The sequence below is a fragment of the Chionomys nivalis genome, chromosome 7, assembly GCF_950005125.1.
Source record: "Chionomys nivalis chromosome 7, mChiNiv1.1, whole genome shotgun sequence".
Lineage (NCBI taxonomy): Eukaryota > Metazoa > Chordata > Mammalia > Rodentia > Cricetidae > Chionomys > Chionomys nivalis.
In genome coordinates, this window is record NC_080092.1 from 13061076 (window position 1) to 13084393 (window position 23318).

General features: G+C 54.7%; 2 protein-coding genes and 1 pseudogene across 5 annotated transcripts; 2 read left to right on the forward strand and 1 right to left on the reverse strand.

Moving 5' to 3' along the window:
* The first annotated feature begins 4 nt into the window (after nt 1-4).
* Tsr3 (TSR3 ribosome maturation factor) lies at nt 5-2383 on the forward strand. The gene is given in 7 exon segments (XM_057775335.1): nt 5-150; nt 230-449; nt 841-1034; nt 1501-1677; nt 1805-1868; nt 2123-2292; nt 2295-2383. Coding segments are annotated over 7 exon segments (993 nt in total). The 5' UTR covers nt 5-38; the 3' UTR covers nt 2351-2383.
* A 285-nt stretch (nt 2384-2668) lies between these two features.
* On the reverse strand, nt 2669-16119 carry Baiap3 (BAI1 associated protein 3). 4 transcript variants are annotated; one of them, XM_057775334.1, is made up of 34 exons: nt 15974-16119; nt 11543-11676; nt 11245-11332; nt 10965-11045; nt 10659-10766; nt 10083-10142; nt 9861-9927; nt 9558-9753; nt 9213-9257; nt 9035-9112; nt 8807-8909; nt 8356-8463; nt 8179-8274; nt 7977-8080; nt 7743-7863; nt 7179-7303; nt 7010-7100; nt 6832-6888; nt 6654-6751; nt 6500-6551; nt 6250-6275; nt 6022-6145; nt 5803-5946; nt 5625-5717; nt 5336-5527; nt 5177-5245; nt 5011-5090; nt 4830-4938; nt 4489-4560; nt 4265-4345; nt 4054-4174; nt 3859-3982; nt 3575-3780; nt 2669-3492 (listed from the first exon to the last, which is right to left on the reverse strand). In XM_057775334.1, exons 2-34 carry the CDS (start codon nt 11665-11667, stop codon nt 3389-3391), a joined length of 3348 nt encoding a protein of 1115 aa, XP_057631317.1. In that variant the 5' UTR covers nt 11668-11676; nt 15974-16119; the 3' UTR covers nt 2669-3388. The 4 variants fall into 4 exon arrangements, with proteins under 4 accessions (XP_057631317.1, XP_057631316.1, XP_057631314.1 ...); XM_057775333.1 differs by having other exon boundaries at nt 5625-5672; nt 6250-6380; XM_057775331.1 differs by having other exon boundaries at nt 6250-6380.
* Nucleotides 14952-22428, forward strand: LOC130876720 (heat shock protein HSP 90-alpha-like; annotated as a pseudogene).
* The last annotated feature ends 890 nt before the right edge of the window (nt 22429-23318 follow it).

Sequence of the window (23318 nt, forward strand, 5' to 3'; positions counted from 1 at the left end):
ACGAACAAACCCTGTGGCCGGGAGTTTTATCGGGGGCTATGGGCCGCAGGAAGGTTGCGCGGGGGTCCAGGGCGGAGAGCGGTCGGGTTCGGCGTCCCCCCGGCCGCTCTCTGGATGCTTTCGCTGAGGAGGTGGGCGCTGCCCTGCGCGGTGAGTTTGGAGCGATTGGAGCAGTGCTTTGGGCTGGGAAGCAGGCGCTGAGGATCCGCTCTTCTCTCTCTCCCTACAGCATCCGTGCAGCCTGAGGAGGCCGAGGGCCAGGACGGCCCGGGCCCTGCGGCGCTGCCTTGTCCCCTGGCTATGTGGGAGCTTGGTCACTGCGACCCCCGGCGCTGCACGGGCCGTAAACTGGCCCGCTTGGGTCTGGTACGTTGCCTGCGACTGGGCCAAAGATTTGGCGGTTTGGTGCTCAGCCCGGTAGGCACTCAGTACGTGTCTCCCGCAGACAGGTAGGCACCGGAGGCCTGGGGGACCGGGGAGGGATCGGAGTGCCTCCCCCATTATCTTGTCTTTGTTAAACTATCCCTTGTGGAGGTCATTTTCTTCAAGCCTTGCTTTTTGGTCCTGGATGTCCACGCCTTTCACATGGGCAGGGTTATATCTAACTTGACCCTTATCATAGAGCGAGGCTTAGAGTGTAAAAGAGCTTAGGAGAAAAAGTTAAGTAAACATTGTCCAGCTACCCCCAGCAACTGCTCTAAGCTCGGTAGTGAGTACTGTAGTGTACCCCTACAATAAACCGTAGTTTGGAAATACCAGACCATCTCATCTGTAGTGAAGCCGGTCTCCAAGGACATATCTTACTCGGGGCCCCAGAACCTCCCCTACACTCTCTGGCAGACAGCTGGTGGCACAGTCAGGGGTCGCTGTCATAGACTGCTCCTGGGCCAGACTGGATGAGACACCCTTTGGGAAGATGCGAGGGAGCCATTTGCGGCTCCTGCCCTACCTCCTGGCTGCCAACCCTGTAAACTATGGCCGGCCCTGCCGACTTTCCTGTGTGGAAGCTTTTGCGGCTGCTTTCTGCATTGTCGGTGAGTGTCAGACTGACAGAAGCCTGGCCTGGCGGGCTGGGATCTGACTGCGGTTTCTTCTGGCAGATTCTGAGCAGGGGGATGTGAGGAGAGTGTATTGGGAGCCATCAGGAAAGCCCTTGGTTTCAGGCCCAGTGCCCACATACAGCTTTGACCATGTGAAGCAGAGGTAGAGGCGAAATGGACAGCTGTCTTCCCGGGATGGTGTATGGGTCATCACTGTCAGGACAGCACTGCCCCAAGAATCTGTCCTCAGTATCTGAAGGGAATGTAGGACTCAGGGAGAGGCCCAGATAGAGACCCCAAAAGACATAGGGACTAGCATAGTAGGACTCTTTCTTAGTAAATGAGAGGAACCTTGGAAATTGTGGAGGTGGTGACAGCTTCCTAGGATGGCAAGAAGGGGTGATATAATTGTGCTCTCTAAAGGGGTCCCAGGTATATTTTTAGTTTTTTTTTCTACCAGGCTTTTCAGATCTTGCTGTCATTTTGCTTCAAAAGTTTAAGTGGGGCAAGGGCTTCCTGGACCTGAACCGACAGCTCCTGGATAAGTACGCAGCCTGCCGTGGCCCAGAGGAAGTGCTGCAGGCCGAACAGGGGTACTTGGCCAGCATCAAGGACACCCCTGAGGAGGAGGAGATTGGTGAGGCCTGGGATGGTTGGGAGTCCCTGGAAAGCTGTGAAATCAACCAAGCCCTTCGGAGCCTGGAGCCACCAGTTTGGTTCTGCCCTGAAATCACTTAAGAGGTCACCTTCCTCTCTATGCTCAGATCCCTTTGATGTGGACTCCGGGCGAGAGTTTGCAAACCTCAACAGACCTGTGACTAGTACCTGGTAGGTCCTGTGGGTCCGTGCTAAGTGGTGGCTCAAGCCCAGTGTGCTCCTGGAGCCTTGACCCAGTCCCTCCTGCCTTGCGGGTGTGGCTTTCTGAGCGAGGCCTGGTGGTGATTATAAAGTATAAAGCAGCTGCTGCTGGAGGCGGTGGGGCTCAGAGCATCCCCTGCTTGAGGGCATCTATGGTTGACTGTCGTGGGACAAGTAACCTTGTACTGGCCCGTGTCTGTACCACGGCACACCCCTCCTTCCAGGCTGCCCGTGGACTCGGATGACATTGATGAGTCTGAGGACGACAGTGAGGATTCTGGGGAGGACGGTGATGAGTGTGAGGGGGAGGACGGTGATGAGTGTGAGGAACAAGGAGCTGGTGCTAATGGAGGAGACAGCAGCTGCTCTCAAGAGGCAGACACAGAAGAAGAGGCTAGGCCAGAGACTCCACTGAACGCTGTAAAGAAATCAAGAGACCACGGAGAGACTGAAGGTTGCAAACACATTATTGAAGCTGGTGTGCGTTAGTCCAGATGTGGTGGTGGGACTTGGGGGTGGACAGGCCTGTTGGGACAATTCTGTGACAGCCTTGTTTGGAGTCCTACCTTAGAGCTCTTGATAAAGCCAAGAAGGAGCCTCCCAATATGAGTTCTTTTGCTTTATACTTGGCTAAGGGTTGGGGACATCTGCCTGGGTGGATCTGGGCTATGGGGTAAGTCTGGTATGGTCACATATAGATGTCTAAAAGGATATCTGACCAGCTGGCCAAGAGCCCTTCACCCTGATCTCCACCCGTGGGCAATGCCCCTTTCCTCATGGTGACTATGGGAGAAACTCTCCTGGGCCCAGAGCCAGGTGGGGACCAGAACGCAAGTAACCTTCAACTGGCCGCTTGCTCACCTGCTGTGGGTAGAGCATCTAGATCAGGTGAGAGAAGCTGCAGGTAGGAGAAACCCTGACCCTCACCCTTTGTCTGGGACCCTGGCAGCTGCTAACCTCCCACTTGTTCCCTGACCTTGCCTCTGCCAATGGAGACCTATCCTGGGGGTGCAGGGCAGGGCCCCCCCCAGTGAGGCTTCCTCGGTGGCACTGCCGTCATGAGGCACAAATCATTTCTCGTCAGGCTGACTGATGGTTACAAGGTGTGAACAACATTGGCCTCCACCCCTGGCACCAGTACTCTCCACTCCCTAGTTGGGACCACAAATGTCTCCAGATACCACCTAATGGCCTCTAGGGGGCAGAGTCTGCAGAGAGCACATGACCCTTGCTCCAGCGAGGAGACCCATTAGGGTCAGGTCCCATCCATCCATCCTGCTCTGTGTCCATGGGCAGATGCTGGCCAGGTCCCTCTGAGTTGACTGCCCATATTCAAGGTGGGGCATGCTGGGGCACAAAGGGTTCACAGCACACACCAAAAGACACAGCCAGACAGAAGCCACAGGGTACAACCAGAGCAGGCAGGTCACATAGTGAGGGAGGGACCCCACAGGGAAGGGAGGAGGGCCAGGCTGTGACCATCGGGGTGCTCAGAGGTCAGCCTCCATACACTTCTCCAGCTCCTTGAGTTTCTTGACAAACTCCTGGGCCTCTTTGTTGGAGCGGCCTTCCAGCATCCGTAGTGCAGACCTCACTGTAGGTGGATATGAGGGTGGGCATGAGGAAGGCAGTATGGGCCAGGCCCACCTCCCTCAACCCCACGGAGTCTCACTCACCCTGAGCTCTGGGCCTGCGCAGGTGTAATGTGATGGGCTGCCCAGGTCTCATGCACCCTCCCACGTGTGGCCTTGCGATGCCACTGACACCACCTAGGCCAAGGGCTGCCTCCCCAGCAAAGTCATTGGTGGACAGCCAGTCGTGGTCCATAACCGTGAACAGCACACAGGCCCCGCGGCGGCGGCATGCCTCTGCAGGCACAGAGCTATAGACAAGGCAGTCAGGAGCCTGCTGCAGCCAAACAGCACAGGCATGGGGCACAGCAAGCCGGGCAGGCACTCACAAGTGGAAGAGCTCGTCATACACCGGGTGCAATGTCCGGGCTTTGACTTGGGTCCTCTGGCTGCGGACCAGTGGGAAGAGGTGCGGTGGGCCAAGCTCCACGATCACAAAGGGGTCACTCAGGCCTAGGAGACACAGTGTGAGCCACACGTCTCCCTGGCCCCTCGCCCCTGTTGGTGCTGCTGCTGCGCCTCACCATTGGCATCCAAGGGCAGGAGATCGGCTGCGTGCAGCACCTCCACAGCCAGCCGCTGCTCAGCCGCTTCATAATGGCACCGGACAGTCAGGCGCCCAAACCGGTTCTGCTCCAGAGACCTCTGTGGGAAAGAAGGGCCAGTGGAAAAATCCAGTGAGTGCAACCGGGTCTCAGGGCAGGCCAGCGGCAAGACAATGGCATGTCGTCCCACCTGTTTGAGCTTGTCCAGGTAAAACTGTTCGATGCACTCTCGGGTGGAGCATTTGTGCAGCCGCAGCTCTTCCTCAAGCCTCTGCAAGGGAAGTTGGCACTAGTAACTCTGGTCCCAGGCAGGGCAACCAGGTGCCCTCACAGAACCATCTGAGCTGCCTCAGGTTTCACCTGCACAAGGATGCCTACTTCAGGGCGGCAGGCTGAGCTCACCCAAAAGCTTACCTTGTAGCTCCCATCCCTCAGGTTCTCCAGGGGCAGCCCCTGACCCTCAGCATGGAAGAAACTGACCAGAGCCTACAACAGGAAAAGAGGGGCTTGTCAGAGGGCTGGCCTGTGCTGAAGACCTGTGGGCTTGGGAAGCCCTGGGTCTTAGGAGCCCAAGTCACTTCTCAAATCTGAGGCACCTCAGACTTCCCCAGAGAGCCTGGGAAATGTCAGCATCTGAGGCCAGACAGCTGTGGGAACTGGGATGTAGGGATGAAGAGCTGCCAATGGAGCTGTTGTGTACCCTGGCAAGCTTAGTGTCCTCGAGGGGCAGCAGGGAGAGCTCCTTGGGACCCTACCTCAAGTGTGAAGTGGAAGCGTCCATAGAAGTCAGCAGAAACGTCTCTGTTTGCACTCAGTGCCTGCAGAATGGCCTGCAGAAGCAGCTCCCAGAGGGCCTCCAGCACCCTGGAGGAACACCACCCGGGTGACTCCCTGGGCCAGCAACCGCCCCACCCACCCCCACTACCCAGCTGGTACCTGTTCAGGTTCTCCTTCACTAGTGAGTCATTCAGCAAGGCTAGCTTCTCATCCAGGTACTTCAGGAGCGGGGCTACAGCCTGTAGGCAGGAGTCCTCGGGGTGGGCCAAACTGGACTCCAGCCTGCCCCTGGCCTTGGTACCTCCTGCCGATCCCCTCCACTTACCTCATCATTCTGAATGGAGTCAGGGGACAGACTAATGTGCTGTACATACTTCCTGATGTCTGCCACCATCTGAGAGAGGGGTGGTGCTCAGAACAAGCGTAGGGATTCAGAAATAGTCCCCACATAGGTTCAAGTCCCGGGCCCCACCCCTCTGCCCACCTTGGAAGTCAGATGTGCTGTCACGGTGTGGGCCTCCCGCTGGAGATCTTCATCCAGGGCCTGCATGCAGCTGAACAAAGGGCGGGGGAGCCCTCCCTCCAGCCCGCTGGCCCCCTCAGGCCACGTCAGGCCTCTCAGCGCCTGTCCGGCAGCTCTGCGTACCAACTCCACATTGTTGAGCACCACACAGAGCTGGGAATGGGAAGGTATAGCCAGGGGGGGCTGGGCAGCTGTCAAGGGTGACCCCACCCAGCCACCTGCTGGCCTCACCTGACATCCAGCCACTCACCTGCTCACTCACTGCCTCACCAGCAGCCCCGGGCTGGGTGTCCACCTTCTTCCTCAGCAGTGCCGTGTAGAAGAGGGAAGTCTCACACATGTCCTGGGGCAGAGATGGGCTGGGAGCATGGGGCCCCACCCCTGCCCCATCTCCAGATCTGCTCCCCACCTATCCCTAGCCCATGTACCTGGCTGAGCTGAGTGCCCAGTCCCTGGGCCTGGGCAGGGTCAGGCCAGGCCAGGCGAACCCAGAGCTCCTGGATGTGAGTGAGGCAGAGGCTGGCGGTGGCTGCGGAGCTGCTGTGTTTGGAGGCAGCATCCACAGGCTCCAGCTACAAAGGCAGAAGGGGGCTGATGTTGCAGGGGTACAGGAGGAGCCAGCACTAGGCAACTGAGCACACACTCACCGTGTCGACATCCACAGCTCCCTGCAGGCGCCACTTGGCCTGGTCCCTCAGCACATGCAGCCAGAGCTTCACGGCTGGCAGAAACGGGGTGTGGATGCCAGCCAGGGCTAGCGAGCGGCTTTCCCTGCAGTGAACACTCGCTCAGAGCCCATTGGTACTCACATGCCTTCACCCAGAGGTCTCCAGGCTCAGAGCTAAGGGGATACCAGTTCCAGGTGGGGTACCCACCGTCCAGGGATGCAGCTCCAGAAGCGCTGGGTATCTGCCAGGGTCAGGTAGAGCTCAAAGAGCCCCGAGGCCACCTCTAGGTTCATCTTGGGGCTCAGCTCCTCTGTCAGTACCCATGCCTCCTCAGCCACCTGCCTCAGATGGTGGAGTTAGACAACTTCCCAAGTTAACCTAGGGACCCTCTTAACCCGGGGCTTCTCCCTGAGCTCCAGTTCCCATGTGCACCCAGGATAAGGGACTTCCCCCTCACCAGACGTTCCAGCTGCCGGAAGGTAAGGGTGAAGAAGTCCACCTTAAGGATACTGCAAAAGACATGTCTCAGCCACCCGTCTCCCACCAGCCAGCCCTACTCCCCCAACCCAGCCCATTCTGGCCTGGCAGCAGCACCCAAGGGAAGGGCCTACCCGTGGAAGAGACTGGCGTAGACCCCAAAGCAGGCCTGCAAGTCCTCGTAGATGATGTCTGCAAGCTCAACAAGCCCCGCTAGGCGCTGTGGCCCAGGCTGCAAGAAAGCCAGGCTTGGAGTGACCAGTGAGCCCCCGAATGCCCTGTGTCTCCAATCCATGCCCTTCAGATCCACACCTGCTCTCGAGGACTCTTGGTGTTCAGGAGCTGGTCGTACCACTCCCGGTTGCCCCGCTGTAGCAGCGGCCAGTAAAACAACACAGTGGATTGAAGGCAAGAGTCAGATTAAGTGGCTGTGGGCAGCGGACCCTGGCAAGGGCCAAGGGAGGGAGGGCCGAGATGGATCCAGACACACCTTCAGGGCTGCGACTATGTCCACGTTGAGCTCCGTCTCGAAGGGACAGATGGCGAAGACTGGCTGGAAGAGCTGTATCTTCTCGAGGCACCTGATGAGGACAGCTAGCTGAGGAGGCCACCCCGACCCTCAGCCCTGCAGCCCCCTCGTCCCGCTGTGCGACACCTACTTCAGCAACAGCCCCAAGCGATACACAGCCGTGCTGTTGGTGGCAGGGAAGTAATCTCGGAGCTGGCGCAGCAGCTTCAGCCCAAACTCCGAGAAGGCAGAGAAGCTGTCGGCTAGGCTCTCCTCCTGCGGGGAATGGGTTCTTCAGAGTCGAGACAGGGACAGGGTCCAAGGCAGCTTTGCTCATAAGACACAGAAACACCACTGCTTCGTGTGTCTAGCCCAGTCTCTTCCCAACTAGCTGCCCCACTCTCTGCTTCCGCCCCCTCCCCTCACTGCACCTAGAGCCGCGGTGCCTCCATAGCTCCTGTCTCATCTGCTCCATTCTGCCAGCGCCCACCTGCTCCTGCGGCTTAGACGCTCGCCACCTCAGAGGCTTTGCCCTCAGCCCAGGCTGACCCTTCATGACATCCTTCCACAGTTACTCCACTGCAACCGCCACCTCCTTACCGCACAGCTGTCTCTTTCCTATTATGTGGTTTATGTTTTCAAACCCTATGAGGGGAGGGCTCTGTCCCTTAGCTCCTAGCGAACTCTAAAGACCTGTAGCCATGCCTGTGCCCACCTGCTCCTGGGGTAGGGAAGCCGCCTCTTCCCAGTGCGCCTGCACATCTTCCAGCAGCCCCAGCAGGTAGCCGTAGTCCAGGGTGCGTGACTGATGGTGGCGGCTGCTGACTTGCCAGTGCCTATAGGAGCCCAAGCTTGTGGTCTGCTCTGCGTAACAGGTCCCACTCCACGCTCCACCCACTTACAGCCTTCTCAGAAGGGTCTACCCACAAGGGCCACCCTGCGTACTCACAGCACTGCCAGCTGCAAGGGTGACAGATTGCTTTGGGCTCCATGCAGACAAAGGACTGTGGTCCCAGGCCCACTGAGTTCGCCACGCCAGCTGCTGGAGTTGGGCTGGAGAAGAAAGCCAGGGTGGGCAGAGGCCAGAGAGCCGCTCCATCCCTGCTCTGGGCCCTTTACTCTCTATTCAGCAGCCTAGGGGCACCCACTACCTCCTCCACTCGGTGCTCAAACCGCAGCACACGGCTGAGGAGCAGCAGGTAGGACAGGAAGCCGGAGCGTCCACGCTGGCTCATAGCGGTGTCCCTCTGGAAGGCAGAACCTGAGGTCTGTAATCAGTTCTGCCTCAGCCCTGCAGGCAGGGGTGCAGGCTCCCCATAGCTTCCCACCTGGGTGGTGATCAGCTTGAGGACCAGGTGGCAGTCTCCTTGCACACGGGAGGCACTAGAGCGGGGTTCCAGCTTAAACCAGCGGTCAGCACCTGCCACGGGCACCTCCTGAGAGGAGGGAGGGGGAAGGTATAGACCGCGAGACTCCGCCCCTTCTCCCTCATACACAACCACAAAGGGCTCAGTGGTAGGGTGCTTCAAACCCCATTAAAGACTAAACAAAACCAGATATCCTCTGGGACCCTGGGGAGAAGGGAATGCTACTCAGCATTCCTGAGTAGGTGCCCAGTGCAGCCCACCTCCTCCAGCCCCAAGAGAGTGATGCTCTATGGGAGTCATCAAGGGATGCTCTATGGGAGTCATAGGGCACTGCCACTGGAGATGCCCAAGGCACCCCCACACCCCCATCAAGAATCCTAAGAACCCATACACACCATCCCTCCCCACACACCCTGATAGGGATGTTGAGGCATCCCAGGAAGTCATCCGAGTGGTCCTCGGTGGGCCCTGCTGTCCCATTTGCACGGGCCGACTTGACAATCTGTTTGAAGTATCTGGACACAGCAGGGATGATAGCAGGGTGGTATTACTCTGGTGGTCCTGGAAAGCCACTGACCCCTGCAGCTGAGCTGAATGCACAGGCCTAGGGTTACGACTCCCCACTCCCCCTACCCCACACCTGCTCATGCCCTTCAGGCCAATAACTTCATTCAGTTTCCTGCATGCTTCCGCTAGAGATACGTCATCATCGTGGTCCCTAAAGGTGGAAGATGATTTGACTGGAGTTCCCAGCCCTCATTCCTGCCCAAACCAGGGGTGTGACCCCCCGACGCCCTGCCAAGCTCAGGGTCCTCTACCAGATGTCCAGGTGCAGCTGGTCTGTGTTGACATCCTCAATTTCACTGCAGAGAAGACAGAGAAATGTCTATGAAACTCCCAGGCCATATCTGAACAGGGGTGAGGCAGGGGGATGTCCAGGAGCAATTGGTGGTGATCATGTTCTCCACACAGACTGCTGGGATCACATCCTAACCTCCACTTGCTACCAGCTGTGTGGCCACAGGGATACAACATCTGCCTGTGAGCCTTCGGTTATTCCCTTGGACAGTGGATGCGTTACCAGTCCCTCTTAAGAGCTGCCTGGGCAGCAATGAGTGGTCATCATTTGGGGTATTTGGCAATCGTCGGGGTAGGAGCCTTACAATAGGAAGTGCTCCTTCCAGACAGGATTCAGGGTGCTGCTCTTGACCTCAGTGACCTGGATACACTTGGCAGGCAGTGGGCTGCTACGCTTGCTGCCCTTGCGGAAGCCAAAGCGCTGTTCCTTCTGCCCACTCGACTCCTGTGGGGCACTTGAGGCCGGCAGGATGCCCAGCATGCAGTATGGGTCACTGAAGCCTGAAACGGAGCAGGTGCCTCAGTTCTTGGCCCTCACGTTCTCCACTGTGCACAGCTTCCAGGAACAGCTGCCAGGCACTCAGAGGGCCTGCCAGATACCCACTCACCATTGGGGTCTTTAGCCAGAAGGTTCTTGGCACGCACGACAGAGACTTTCAGGGCATATGTGGGAGCCTGCAGACAAAAGGGTACTGGGGGACCTCGTAGGAATAAGCAGCCTCAGCATGCATGCTACAGTCCCCACTTTTGCTGCCACCCCGGCATCCCTTCCTGCCACCCAGATACTGCCGCTGGCCAGCCAGTACCTGCCTGGGGGTGCACAACCTCACCTTGGCTTTCTTCACACGCGCGATGGCCTCCATGTGTTCTTCAGAACTGGTGCCAAACACCTGTAGGTGGTGAGTGGGTAAGTAGGAGCCTGGGGGAGGCAGGCACTGTCTTAGGAGTCTCAAGAACTGTCCATAGGAGTGAATGTCCATCTGTCCTACCATGTGGAGGGCCACTGCCCAGCTGGTGCTACTGTTATGAGTATTCAGAGGAGTGAGCAGGTAAGGGCCTGGCACAAATGGAGCTGTGGTGAACAGGACAATTCAGGGCACAACTCGAGGGGAAGGAAACATACCCGGTGGCTACTCTGCCTTCCTCTAAGTAGCAGCCGGTCCTTTCTAAACATGTCTGGGTGTCCATCTTGTATCTGCTGCAATTGTGTCTACATGTCTAACCAGGTCTCCACCCACTGTGGATATTCCCCAATGCACATTGATGTGTGTGTTTTGTATTGCCATCTAGGTGATCCTGGCACCAGTGTGTGTGTGTGTGTGTGTGTGTGTGTGTGTGTACAGGCACACACACATCTCAGTCCTCCCCAGAGTGAGGCAGGGTGGGTGGGTAGGGCCATTGCTCACCTGCTGAAGGTAGCTTAGCAAGACCTCCTCGTCATCTACCTGGTCGGGGCCCATGGTGCCTGCCCGGTGCAGGACTGTGTATAAGGCCTCCTCATAGAGCATCTCCACCTTCAGGAAACAGGCTTTGAGTTCCCCCACCACGGCAGAGTCTCTCAGCCCCTGTGCTGCCGGTCCCATGCACCAGCCCCAAGCAGCTGCTCCTGCTACTGAGCGGATCCCCAGCCTTCGCGCCTCTGCTCCTGCTCACCCAACTGCTCTACCCACCTGTCACCAGACCTGGGCTTAGATACTCCTGACACCCATTACCTCCTCCTGGGTCAGGGCTCTCAGACCACGGTTGGGGTCCACAGGCTCAGCAGGGGCGGGGGAACCACTGCGCAAAAGAACCTGTGAGGGAGGGCTAGAGTGAAGGTGTGCGAAGGGAAGGGCCCCTTAGTCTGCAGCTGCCCCAAGACCCTCTAGCTGGCTGGACGAAGGCACTCCAGGAAGAGGAGAGGTGTGAGGAGGGGGGAGGGCCAGATAGAATCTAGGACAGTAGACTGGGCTGAGTAGCAGTCCCTAGACCATTCAGAAATGGAGTCCTTACCTCGGGGCATGGAAGGCCCTGTCTGCCATCCCCCTTTTTCAGGATGAGGCGCATGTGGGCGAAGAACTCCGCACCATCCTCAGGTTTCCTAGAAGGAAGCTTTGGATCAGAATATGATTCAAGGAACCATGGAGAGAGTGGATCAAGGGACAACCACAGTGTTTTTGGCCTTGCGCTCAGACCCTCTTGGTCCCTCTTCCCACTCAAGAGGATTGACACTGGACAATAAGTGTACAGGCCAGCTAGTGGAGGGAGGCCAGGCATACATACCCTGCGAAGTCAACCCTAGGGTACCCACCAGGTCCCTGTGAGGGGCTCCTGTGTGTCTGTGCTCTCAGGTTCCTGCTCCGTCTTCCGGCGGAAGGATGGGCACACCTGCACCTGTCTGAGCACGCTGCTCTTGATGTCCAGCAAGGCTGACATGGCAGCCACCTGCAGCAAGCACATCAGTTTGTCCCTTGCTTTATCACCGCATCGCTGACGCTGACAGGGGGCGGGGCTAAAGGCCCAGGGGCCTGACACCACCCTGCATTGTGCTGAGTCCTTGGAGGAGACTTTATGGACTCTGCGGCAGTCCATAGGCACTGGGCAAGTGACCTAATAGCCTTTGTGCCCACGTACAGTGGCCCTGGGATATGGTGACAGACACCTGCAGATGGGAGCCAGGCACAGAGTTAGTTCTCTATGGGAAAGTGCTGCTGGGGTCTCAGTGAAGATGGGTATGTTCTGCGCCCACATCCGCAGCTGGTATCCCAGCTGAGCCCCAGCCACCTAGGACAGTGGGACAGAATGTGTCTGTCTCCAATGTCCTCACCAACACCCTTGTCTAATAGGAGCCAGGACAGATAACACCCAGGTCTTCTACACAGGAGGCTAAAACAGCAAGGCAGGACACTAATCTATGAGTCCAGGGTAGGGTTGGCACCTGTCCCTGAGGTCAGAATGCCCAGGAGGGAGCTTCTCTACAGTCCTTACACACATCCAACACACGTAAGGGGCCAATGTCCCCTATAACAGAGTTATCATCCTACAATCAGTAAAAAGACCATGAAGTTCATGTCCCATTTGGAGAAGGCTGGAAGCGTTCAGCTGCATCCCAAGTCCTCTGCCTATTAGTCCATTGAATCAGTTGCCTGCCTGTTGCTGTGGCAACCAAGCCATCCTGCTGCATCCTACCAAAGCAGTCTGGCTGTTATCTCTAGGAGAATGGTCTTCCAAACTGAAAATGGAGTCCGGGTCCAGGCTGATGCTAACCCTGACCCTATGTCCTCCCCTCTGCCATTCTACTCTGAACTTGAGGTTTGGTGTAGAAATGTATGGACTGAACACATCTGTAGCCCTGGTAGGTGACTGGGACATCGGGGATCACAGTGGCAATTCTGAGACAGAATACCAGGAGGGCAGCCTTCTCTTTGGGGTTTAGGCTTAGGATCATCTAAGATGCTCTGCTTCTCTTACGTTTGATGAGTTCCTAGACCCCATCGACCCACAACAGGGAGGAAAAGCTGGTGGTATCCATATCTGCGTAGCCTTCAGCAAGGGCTGCTCACTCACCCTTACAAACTGAAGGGCAGTGTGGTACCTAGGATACAGTGCTTTCCCATCCACTTTCACAACACCACCCTGTCATCCCCCACTCTGGGTCACACAACCACTTCCGGGCCTGGTCCTTCCCCACACTACCCCAGAGAGGTTCCCTCTTTTTCTTGAGAAACACTATCTCCCATCCAGGTCATCTCTGACACACAGTACCCACCCTTGGGGCCCCTGTCTTACTGGCCACATTAAATATATATATATATATATATATATATATATATATATAGAGAGAGAGAGAGAGAGAGAGAGAGAGAGAGAGTCTCTGCCTGCCTGCCATCCACCACAGGACACATTAGTTTTAGCAAGGGGAGACTGTTACTTCATTTCATAAGACAGGAAATGGACACCATAGCAGGTTTTGCTCCTGGCCCAGGGTCTCACTGGTGGTCGGAGGTTGCAGAGGTTCTTCCTCTGTCTGTCTGTGGTGAGAAGCTCTCCACCTTGCCTCTATTTCTACTATTCTCACTGGCTCAGGCCAGCACTCCAGGTGGGTGCTGCATTCTGACCCCTTTGCTCCAACCAGTTCCTATCCGGTGAGACCCCAGAGCTGCAGATCTAAATGCGGACCAAGGGGAAGCCCCACAAACCTCCTCCCTAATGTGGGGGCCCCAGCAAGCTTTCGCCACACGTGGCCAGTCCTGAGGTCCCAAGTGGCCAAGTGTCAGAGGCCCAGTGCCTCCCTAACTAAAGGGAGGAGCTGCTCCCCCTGCACCCCAAGCCAGGAAAGCAGCTGCTTCTTGAGCTGTTGCCAAGGCAACCACCAACTGCATCTATGTGTGACAGGGCTACAGGGGCTCGCAGTCCCAGAGACAAATGTGACGCAGAAGGAAAGTGACCTGAAAGCACAGGAGCTAAGGGATACAACCCTGCCCTACCTCAGACACGGAAACAGGTGTGGGCTTGGGAATTTGCCCAGCGTCACCACCAGCAGGTGGTATCCTGGGATGTAAGGCTCTGCTGTGCAAACACTATATTGTCCTGTGATGTCCTAAGCTTGGGTTCAGCTGTGCCCCACCCCCAAGTCTGTTGCTAGGATGAGGCTAACAGCAGTATGCGGGTGCCAGTCTCTGTAAGAGTCAGCTCATCCTGATGCCCAGAAACAGTTCTCAGCAGCTGTTAACGTCTCTGACCCACCAGCCCAGGCCCCGAGAGACACCTGTCAAAGAGGCCTCCGATAGGTTCATCCAGGGACCTCATCATTCACCTCTACCATCACCAGCCTGCATGCGCATGCATTTGACTGCTACCCATGAATTTCTGGAAACCTCAACCTGTAGAAGGCAGCAGTGAGCTAAGTGTGATGCTACCCCCAATCCCCCACCTTTTACCCCAGTCTCTCTGGTGGGCACAGCTCAGACTCTGTCCCTCCTGGGCTTGGATTGTAGAATGGCAGGATGTGCCCACAGCCCTGCTCACACCCAGTTACTAGGGTCAGAGTCATAGCTCCCAACTGTCCAGTAAGCAAAGGAAGAGCCAGTCTGGAAGCTCTTTCTATATGAACTGGCGGCTGAGCTAAAGCTAGCCACTTCATTCCTATCTGTGACTGGGGCAAGCTGTAAGATTTAAGCCAGGACGCCCATCCTAAACTGTCACCTTCTAGACAGCCATTTGAAGATCTGGTGGCAGTGAGGCAGAGAATTTCAGGGCAGCTTAGGAGAGGGCTAGAGGGGTCTTCCTGGGCTCTCAAGCCCTAGCAAACCCTAGAGTGATGAGAAGACACCTTTAGGGCTTAGGGACCTCTGGAAGCTGGGACAGATTAATATGCAGGGTGCAGGGTGGCCACCCGGGATCTCTTTGGTCTTGTCTGCTTTTCCCGCCTCTTCCTGGCCAGTCCCCACCTGACCCCTCAGACCCTTCCCAAGTCTTCCTGGATTCCCAGATCTTCTCCTGGCCTCAGAACCTCCTCAACTTCTACTCCTCAAGAGAGTGCCCAAGCACAGCTCATCCGGTCCACCAGTTACCCATGCTGCTCAGGCGTTTATTCCCCCCCCCCCAATTTCCCAGAGGGGAGCCAGGGTATCTGCACTTTGATCTCTGTAAGTGAATGAGAGCTTCTCAGGTCAGAGGTCAGCAGCAGGCAGCTGATGGATGCTCTCCATGTCCTACCGATGGGGAACAGTCCACTCTTCCCAGGTGCCTTACCTGCTACTTACCTGTCTCTGTTGAGTTGCTCCTGGTAGGCTGTTTTTGGTGATGGGGAGGGGGAACTGTGGTTACCCTCCCTGGTTGTATTGCAGTTTCTCCCCCTGGAAGGTAGGAGGTCTGAGGGGAGTATGGGAGCTGTCCGTTGCAACATTTCTGTGCGTGCGTGCATGCGTGTGTGTGTGTGTGTGTGTGTGTCTGCCTGTCTCTCTCTCTTTGTCTCTCTCTGTCTCTCTGTCTGTTTCTCTCTCTCTCTCTCTCTCTCTCTCTCTCACACACACACACACACACACACACACACACACACACACACACACACACAACGTCAACACCCCAGAAAAAGTGGTGGGGCCTGAATTCCTGGACGACCAGGGAGGAACAAGGCTTACCCAGGCAGGAATTTCACGTTAGAGGGCAAGGGTCTCACAGTCGTCGCAAAGTGGGAAGGGCACGGGCGCTGGGGGCCGTTTTCCTCCCCCTAACTTGATAGGATTCAGCCAGCTAGGAAGGCTTCAGAGAAGCCCCGCGGGGCGTCTCCGAGGTCCCCAGCTCGACCCCCAGCTCCGCTTCAGTCAGCGGCCTCTACTGGGAAGAGGGGTTATAGCCTGGCGGCTCAGCAGCGGCGACCGGCGACCGTGGGAACTGTGGTCGCAGGTGCGCACTCTCTGGGTCATGAGGTCCCGCCCTTCAACCCTCCTCCGCGTTCTGCAGTGCGGACCCTGGGGCGTCCTCTTCGGCGTTCAGAGCCTAGGACGCCTGTTGTGCGACCCCGCCCCTCAGAGTACGCGCGGCCCCAGTTTCCCCAGGGCCTCAGTTTCCCTTTACCCCGAAGCCTTCAATCCCTGAACCCCATGGGGAGCGGAGTGTAGAAGCCAGGGGGCCTGAGCCCGAGGGGGCGGTCGCATCTGTCTGTCTGTCTCTCTGGATGGAAGGCAGGTTAATCCCCGACGGCAGTCTGACGGCACCGGGAAGGAGTTACAGCACTCACCGTGGACAGGGATTCGGGGGACCACGGGTTCGGGGGTCCCTGCTGGCGTCGCTGTCGCACTGGCTGGGGACACCAAGGCACAGCGACCGCTAGCAGCCGCGCGCGCTGGAGACTGAGCACTGCAGAGCCGGAGCGGCGGGCGGGGGGCGCGGGCGGCGGAGGCGGGGCCTGGCCTCGTTTGTTGGTCAGAGGTTCCAGCCCTGTCCTCCCCCACCCTGTGCGTCTGGGATCGGGAAGGGCTTCCTGCCCACCGGGTGCTGGCCAGAGAGCCCCCGCTTCGGGTGCGGCGCTCAGTAACCTACAGGTGGGTATAGAGAGGGGCGCTGCGTTGAATTTCGCTGGGCTGTGCTAGCCCCTCCACCACCACCCCGCCCCGAGGGAGGAGGCTGTCGCGGGGTCTCCTTCCCAGGGCCGCAGGGAAGAAGCTACAGTCGCCCAAAGGAGACGCGAAGTGCCTGGGTTTCTTGAAGTTCTGTACAGTCATATCCAACCTTCTCACCAAAGCTCTGCCCCCTCAGTACTGTCTGGAGCTGCTCTCTTCTAGGGAAGTCAGCTCTGTCATTAACCTGGACCATCTCATGACGTCACTGTTATCCGTGTGTGTGCGCAGAAGGTTGGGTTAGGCCCTAGTAGCTGGATCCTGCTGTTCCCAGTCCACTTTATTCCCTAGACCCCCCCTCCTCAGTCAGCTTCCACCACTTGAGCAGAGCGATGGTTACCTGGATGGAGGCTTTGTTAAACCAGTTGCCTGTCCTTTTCCAATGTGTTAGCTCTGGAGCTGGGACAGTGGGCATACCTGACAGGTTCCTACTGTAGTGGGTTCCCAGCCACCCACGGAGAGCTGCCAAGTTGTTCTTGCCTGTCCCGGGCCTCAGTAGGCGTCTGGGGACCAGCGCTGACTTCGCTGGGATATTACTGCTGGCCACCTTGCTTTGGAGTTTATCCCAAAGGTCTCATTCTTACGGGAAGGACACCAACCAGTGTGAGAATCAGAAAAGCAGGCCTGAAAATCCTCCACAAAGACCATCCCCTGTGGGGAGGCCAAACTGGAACAGGCTTCCAAAGGAGTGCTGGGAAGGGGCCTGTGTTCCTCATTACTGGGAGTTGGGGAGGAGACGTCCGGGAGGTGACAACCTGGCCTTAGCCCTTCTTCCCAGGGAGCATACAGTGAGATGGGTATTGCCACCTGACTATCCCAATCAAATCCTACACCCATCACTGTGAAGCCAGGAGACGGAACAGAATATTGTCCTGCAGGATGTTCAATTTCCACAGTCAACCTCCAGCTTGGCACTGCCAGGTCAGGCAAAAGGGCTAAAAGGTGTGACCCCCACTGCCGGGGCATGGATGTCAGATGAACAAGGGAGGGGTCCGAGACTCTGTGCCCACACTGCCTGCCCCTCTGTGAGGGACAGGAATAGGAGTGGGACAGCTGACCTTCCCCCCCCCCCCGGGACCTGGAGTTGCGCCCACTAGTGAAGTCTTGCGTCAGGTTTTGCCAACCTGTTGGAACAAACGCAGTCTGGTTGCCATGGTGATGGTAATGGCTTTGGGGTAAAAGGATGAGCCAGAGGCTGCTGTAAACAGGAAGTGGGGGAGGGCAGCCTCACTGCAGGGGCTCCAGCCTCCTAGACTCACTCGCTGGGTGAGACTAGCTCCTGCCTTTGACAGGGAAACTGAGATCCAAACATGGAAAGAGGTTTTGAGTCACATAGCAACAGACTGAGTGCCAAATCCAGCCCCACGAGTCTGGTTTTCCCTGGGCTCTTCTCTCTACAGACCTTCAGTGTGAGTGAGTGTGTGTGGGGTGCGGGGGTGCCGAATGAATGCCAAGCCACGGGTGATTTATGCTGTCATCTTTCTTGGCTCATCCTAAGGCTGCCACGGGTCACCTGTGTATATCCCTCCTTTGCTCAGAGCCCTGGCTGGCCTCATCTGCAATAGGGAATACAACTGACCCTAGACACTGCTGGTGAACCTTAGTTCCTGGGCTCCACCTGAACCTGGGGCCAAGCTCCTCCTGCTGCAGGGAAAGGCAGGCTGCCCAGTGAGAGCTCATAGGGTCAGAGACCAGGGGCTTTGAGGCTTTGGCCAAGCACCCCCAGGCCTGCATGAATTTATCCCCCTGCTGAGGAGAGTGACTTTAGGGGTATGTGTGGCTCTGGATGGCCTTCTGCCTGAGAAGCTGGTCCTTGAACTGCAGGCCACACTAAGTATTTCATGACTTTCTTGTAGCCAGTATCCACGCACCCAGAACAAGTCCAGGTCTGCGTGCTACTGCATGGGAAGTTTTTTTGTTTATTTGTTTATTTTTGTTTTTTGTTTTTGTTTTAAACCAAAAACCAAAAACCAACCAGGCTCTCATGAAGCTCAGGCTGACCTCAACCCTCAGACTTGCCATGTGGCTATGGTTAACTTTGATTTTCTGATCTTTCCGCCTCTCCTTAAGTGCTAGAATTACAGGCATGTGTCACTATTCCCAGTACTGTGCCGTGTTGGGGACTGAAACCAGGGCTTTGTGCACGCCAGGCAAGCTCTCTACCAACAGCTACATCAGCAGGCCAGAGGTTGACTAGTTTGTCAGTCTTTGTTGTTTGTTTTGTGTAGGGCACTACTGAGGCCCTAACCTAGGATATGAGGCATGCTAGGCCAGCATTCTACCACCAAGGAGTACCCCTTGCTTCACATACTGTGTTTGTGGGGCCCAGTTAGGCCAGCATTCTGCCACCAAGGAGCACCCCTAGCTTCACATACTGTGTTTGTGGGGCCCAGCTGGAGGGGAGGCAAAAGAAGCAGTCCTAGACAGACAAAGGCTATTTGGTGGGTCTGAGTCCATCTGTGAGAAGAGTCTCACAGATGAGGGCCTGCTGAGGAATACAAGCTCCTGGCATCTGTCCTGTCTCATTACCAGGGCCAGTGAGGGATAGTGTGCCAGGGACCGTTTTCCATAAGGGCCCATTACTATGGCCAAAGGCTGAGTAGAGATAGAGGTCAGGGCTATTAGCAGGGGACAGCTGAACACCATGTGCAACTGGCTTGGAAGTGCTCATCAATCTCTGCAAAACCTGGGGCTTGGAGGCATCGTCTTTCTCTCATCTCTGGGACCAGAACCTTCCTAAGACAGGAAAGCCTGGAGGGGTGAGAGCTTTTCTTCTAAGGAGTTGTCCTGGAATGAGGACACAGATGGGCTGGCCTGGGCAAGCAGGGGCTCAGATGGGCAAGCTCAGACCTGTTTCTCCTACATTTTTGGTGTTTTATCCTAGAGTTCAGGTATGGCCTCCAGGCCAGGCCAGGCCAGGGACACACAATGGCCCCAAGTCAGCTCCCCCCACACCAGGTCCAATAACTCCTCAGAGGCACTAACAATATCTGGAAGCCTCTAGGAGTCTCAAGAGCTACCAAATGACCCCATCCCCAACTCAGTGTCGGGGTCAGGTGGGACAGGTGCCCAAGCACACTTCTTGAGCCCTTCCTTCTGTAACTGGTTCAAGTCAGTTCCTACAGGGACATGGCAACCTCAAAATGGTATACAGATCGAGATGTCTTTGGATACTTTGTCTGCTGGATTACCTAGTGGTCCTTGGGCTTCCTCTTTGGTCTGTGGGTCCAGGAAGGCCAGGGGGGCAATAAGCTCCAAACCATCATTGTTGGGGCATCAGTGGCTAGGTTTTCTAGCTGGCTTGATCGATGCAGGGATAGTTTTGTCAATTTGACACAAGCTAGTTTTGTCAATTTGACACAAGCTAAAGTCATCTAAGGGGATTGACCAGTTTGTGTTGGTTTTTACTCTGCATATTTGATCGCTGAGAAAGTGGCTGTGATCACCAAACATAATGACGATGAGCAGTACACCTGGGAATCCGCAGCAGGGGGATTGTTCACAGTGAGGACTGACACAGGGGAGCCAATGGGTCCTGGAACACCTGAAAGAAGACCAAACCGAGGCCGGGCGGTGGTGGCACACGCCTTTAATCCCAGCACTTGGGAGGCAGAGGCAGGCGGATCTCTGTGAGTTCGAGGCCAGCCTGGTCTACAAGAGCTAGTTCCAGGACAGGCACCAAAGCTACAGAGAAACCCTGTCTCGAAAAAAAACCAAAAAAAAAAAAAAAAAAAAAGAAGAAGACCAAACCGAGTACTTGGAGGAAAGGAGAATAAAAGAGATCGTGAAGAAACATTAAAGATGAACACGGGATGTACTCACTCATAATTGGTTTCTAGCCATAAATAAAGGACATTGAGCCTATAATTTGTGATCCTAGAGAAGCTAAATAAGAAGGTGAACCCAAAGAAAAACATATAGTCATCTGCCTGGATATGAACTTTCATCTGGCGATGGATGGAGATAGAGACAGAGACCCACATTGAAGCACCGGACTGAGCTCTCAAGGTCCAAATGAGGAGCAGAATGAGGGAGAACATGAGCAAAGAAGTCAGGACCGCGAGGGGTGCATCCACCCACTGTGACAGTGGGGCTGATCTAGTGGGAGCTCACCAAGGCCAGCTGGACTGGGACTGAATAAGCATGGGATAAAACCGGACTCTCTGAACATGGCAGACAATGAAGGTTGATGAGAAGCCAAGGACGATGGCACTAGGTTTCGATCCTACTGCATGAACTGGCTTTGTAGGAGCCTAGCCTGTTTGGATGCTCACCTTCCTGGACCTGGATGGAGGGGGGAGGACCTTGGACTTCACAGGGCAGGGAATCCAGACTGGGGGAAATCCGAGGGGGAAAGGAGTGGGGGGAAGGGGAGAGGAGTGGGGAGAGGGGGAAATGAGTGGGGGGAGGGGGAGAGGAGTGGGAGGAGGGGGAGGGGGGAAATGGGAGGCAGGGAGAAGGTGGAAATTTTTTCAACAAAAAAAAAAATAAATATAGAAAAGAAACATTCTCAGTTTATTGGCTATCCCATTACTCTCTTTGTGGAGAAGGAACATGATAAGGAAGTCAGTGATGATGAAGCTGAAGAAAAGGAAGATAAAGAGAAAGGGAAGGAAAAAGAAGAAAAGGAGTCTGATGACAAGCCTGAAACAGAAGATGTTGGTTCCAATGAAGAAGAGGATGAAGAAGAGGAAGAAAAGAAGGACAGTGACAGAAGAAAAAGATAAAGGAAAAGTACATTGATCAGGAAGAGCTCAACAAAACAAAGCCTATTTGGACCAGAGATCCTGACGACATTACTAATGAAGAACATGGAGAGTTCTACACGAGCTTAACCAACGACTGGGAAGAACATTTGGCAGTAAAGCATTTTTCTGTTGAAGGACAATTGGAATTCCGGGCCCTCCTTTTTGTCCCAAGACGTGCTCCTTTTGATCTGTTTGAAAACAGAAAGAAAAAGAACAACACCAAGCTGTATGCGCGCAGAGTTTTCATCATGGATAACTGTGAGGAGTTAATCCCTGAGTGTCTGAATTTCACTAGAGGAGTGGTGGATTCCGAGGATCTTCCTCTAAATATTTCCCGTGAAATGTTGCAGCAAAGCAAAATTTTGGAAGTTATCAGAAAGAATTTGGTCAAGAAATGCTTTGGAAGTTATCAGAAAGAATTTGGTCAAGAAATGCTTAGAACTATTCACTGAGCTGGCAGAAGATAAAGAGAACTACAAAAAATTTTGTGAGCAGTTCTCAAAAAATATAAAGCTTGGAATTCATGAAGACTCAAAATCAGAAGAAGCTTTCAGAGCTGTTGCGATACTACATATCTGCCTCTGGAGATGAGATGGTTTCTCTCAGAGATTATTGTACCAGAATGAAGGAAAACCAGAAGCACATCTACTTTATTACAGGTGAGACCAAGGACCAAGTTGCTAATTTGGCCTTTGTGGAACGCCTCCAAAAGCATGGCTTAGAAGTAATCTATATGACTGAGCCCATTGATGAATATCGTGTGCAACAACTGAAAGAATTTGAAGGCAAGACCTTGGTGTCAGTTACCAAAGAAGGACTGGAGCTTCCAGAAGATGAAGAGAAAAAGAAGCAGGAAGAGAAAAAGAGAAAATTTGAAAACCTCTGCAAAATTATGAAAGATATTTTGGAGAAAAAGGTTGAAAAGGTGGTTGTATCAAACCAATTGGTGACATCCCCATGCTGTGTTGTCCCAAGCACATATGGGTGGACAGCAAACATGGAAAGAATCATGAAAGCTCGGGCTCTCAGAGACAGCTCAACAATGGGTTACATGGCCGCAAAGAAGCACCTGGAGATAAACCCTGATCACTCCTTTATCGAATCCTTCCGGCAAAAGGCAGAGGCCGACAAGAACGACAAATCTGTGAAGGATCTGGTCTTCTGGCTTCAGTCTGGAAGATTCCCCAGACACACGCTAACAGGATCTACAGGGTCATCAAGCTTGGTCTGATGAAGATGATCCTACTGTGGATGATATCAGTGCTGCTGTAACTGAAGAAATGCCAGCCCTGGAAGGAGATGACGACACACACGTTCGGAAGAAGTAGACTAAGCTTCACCAGAACTATGTGTTTGATGCTTACTTTCATTTGTTGTAATATGAGCGGCGGGGCTGCTTCCCACCGCCACCCGGCTAGCTTTACCTGAAATAATTACACAGAAACTGTATTCTTTTAAACACTGCCTGGCCCATTAGTTCCGGCCTCTTATTGGCTAGCTCTTACATATTGATCTAACCCATTTCTAATATTCTGTGTAGTACCACGAGCTGGCTTACCAGGGAGGATCTTAACCTGCGTCTGTCTGGAGTGGGAGAATCATGGCGACTCCTCACTCGGTTTCTTTCTCCCAGCATTCTCTTCTGTTTACTCCACCCACCTAAGGGTTGCCTATCAAATGGGCCTAGGCAGTTTCTTTATTATTTAACCAATGACCTTCCTCCATCATTTCCCCTTTTTCTGTTTAAACAAAAAAGGCTTTCACTTTAACATAGTAAAATTACATATAACAAAACAGTTATAAAGCAAGAATTACAGTTACAATACTTATCTATTTTATCTTATAACTAAGGAAAACTATAACTATCTATCCATTTTTTAACTCCATCAAAGACTCCAGAAGGATATAATATTACCTAAGTAAACAAGAAATCCAAAACTCTAGAAATGACAGAGATATCTCATTGCCTGGACAGTCACCCAAAGTTCCTCTGTACCGTTGGGGCATCCATCTTCAGCCTGCAGGCCCATAGTATCCAGCAGACATTTTCATCAAGCAGGAAATTCCAAAGACAGTTCAGTCACTTTTTGCTGTGTCTTGCAGAATGTCTTGCAGACTCTTTTATGAGTCAGGAACCCCGAAAAACCATCTCACCTTTAGGCAAGTTCAGCAGTCCTCTCTCTGAGGGTTCTCTGTGTCCAGTTTATGCATCAGTCCA

Bases quoted from the DNA above. Each gene is read 5' to 3' on its own strand.
- Baiap3 (XM_057775331.1), bottom strand. From the start codon at position 11,667: ATGTCAGCCTTGCTGGACATCAAGAGCAGCGTGCTCAGACAGGTGCAG. The intron at 7,101-7,178 runs GTAGGTGTCGCA...TGTCCTCATCAG, and splicing joins CGCTTGGGGCTGTTGCTGAA to GTGCCTCGAGAAGATACAGC. The intron at 6,146-6,249 runs GTGGGTACCCCA...TGTTCACTGCAG, and splicing joins TGGAGCTGCATCCCTGGACG to GGAAAGCCGCTCGCTAGCCC.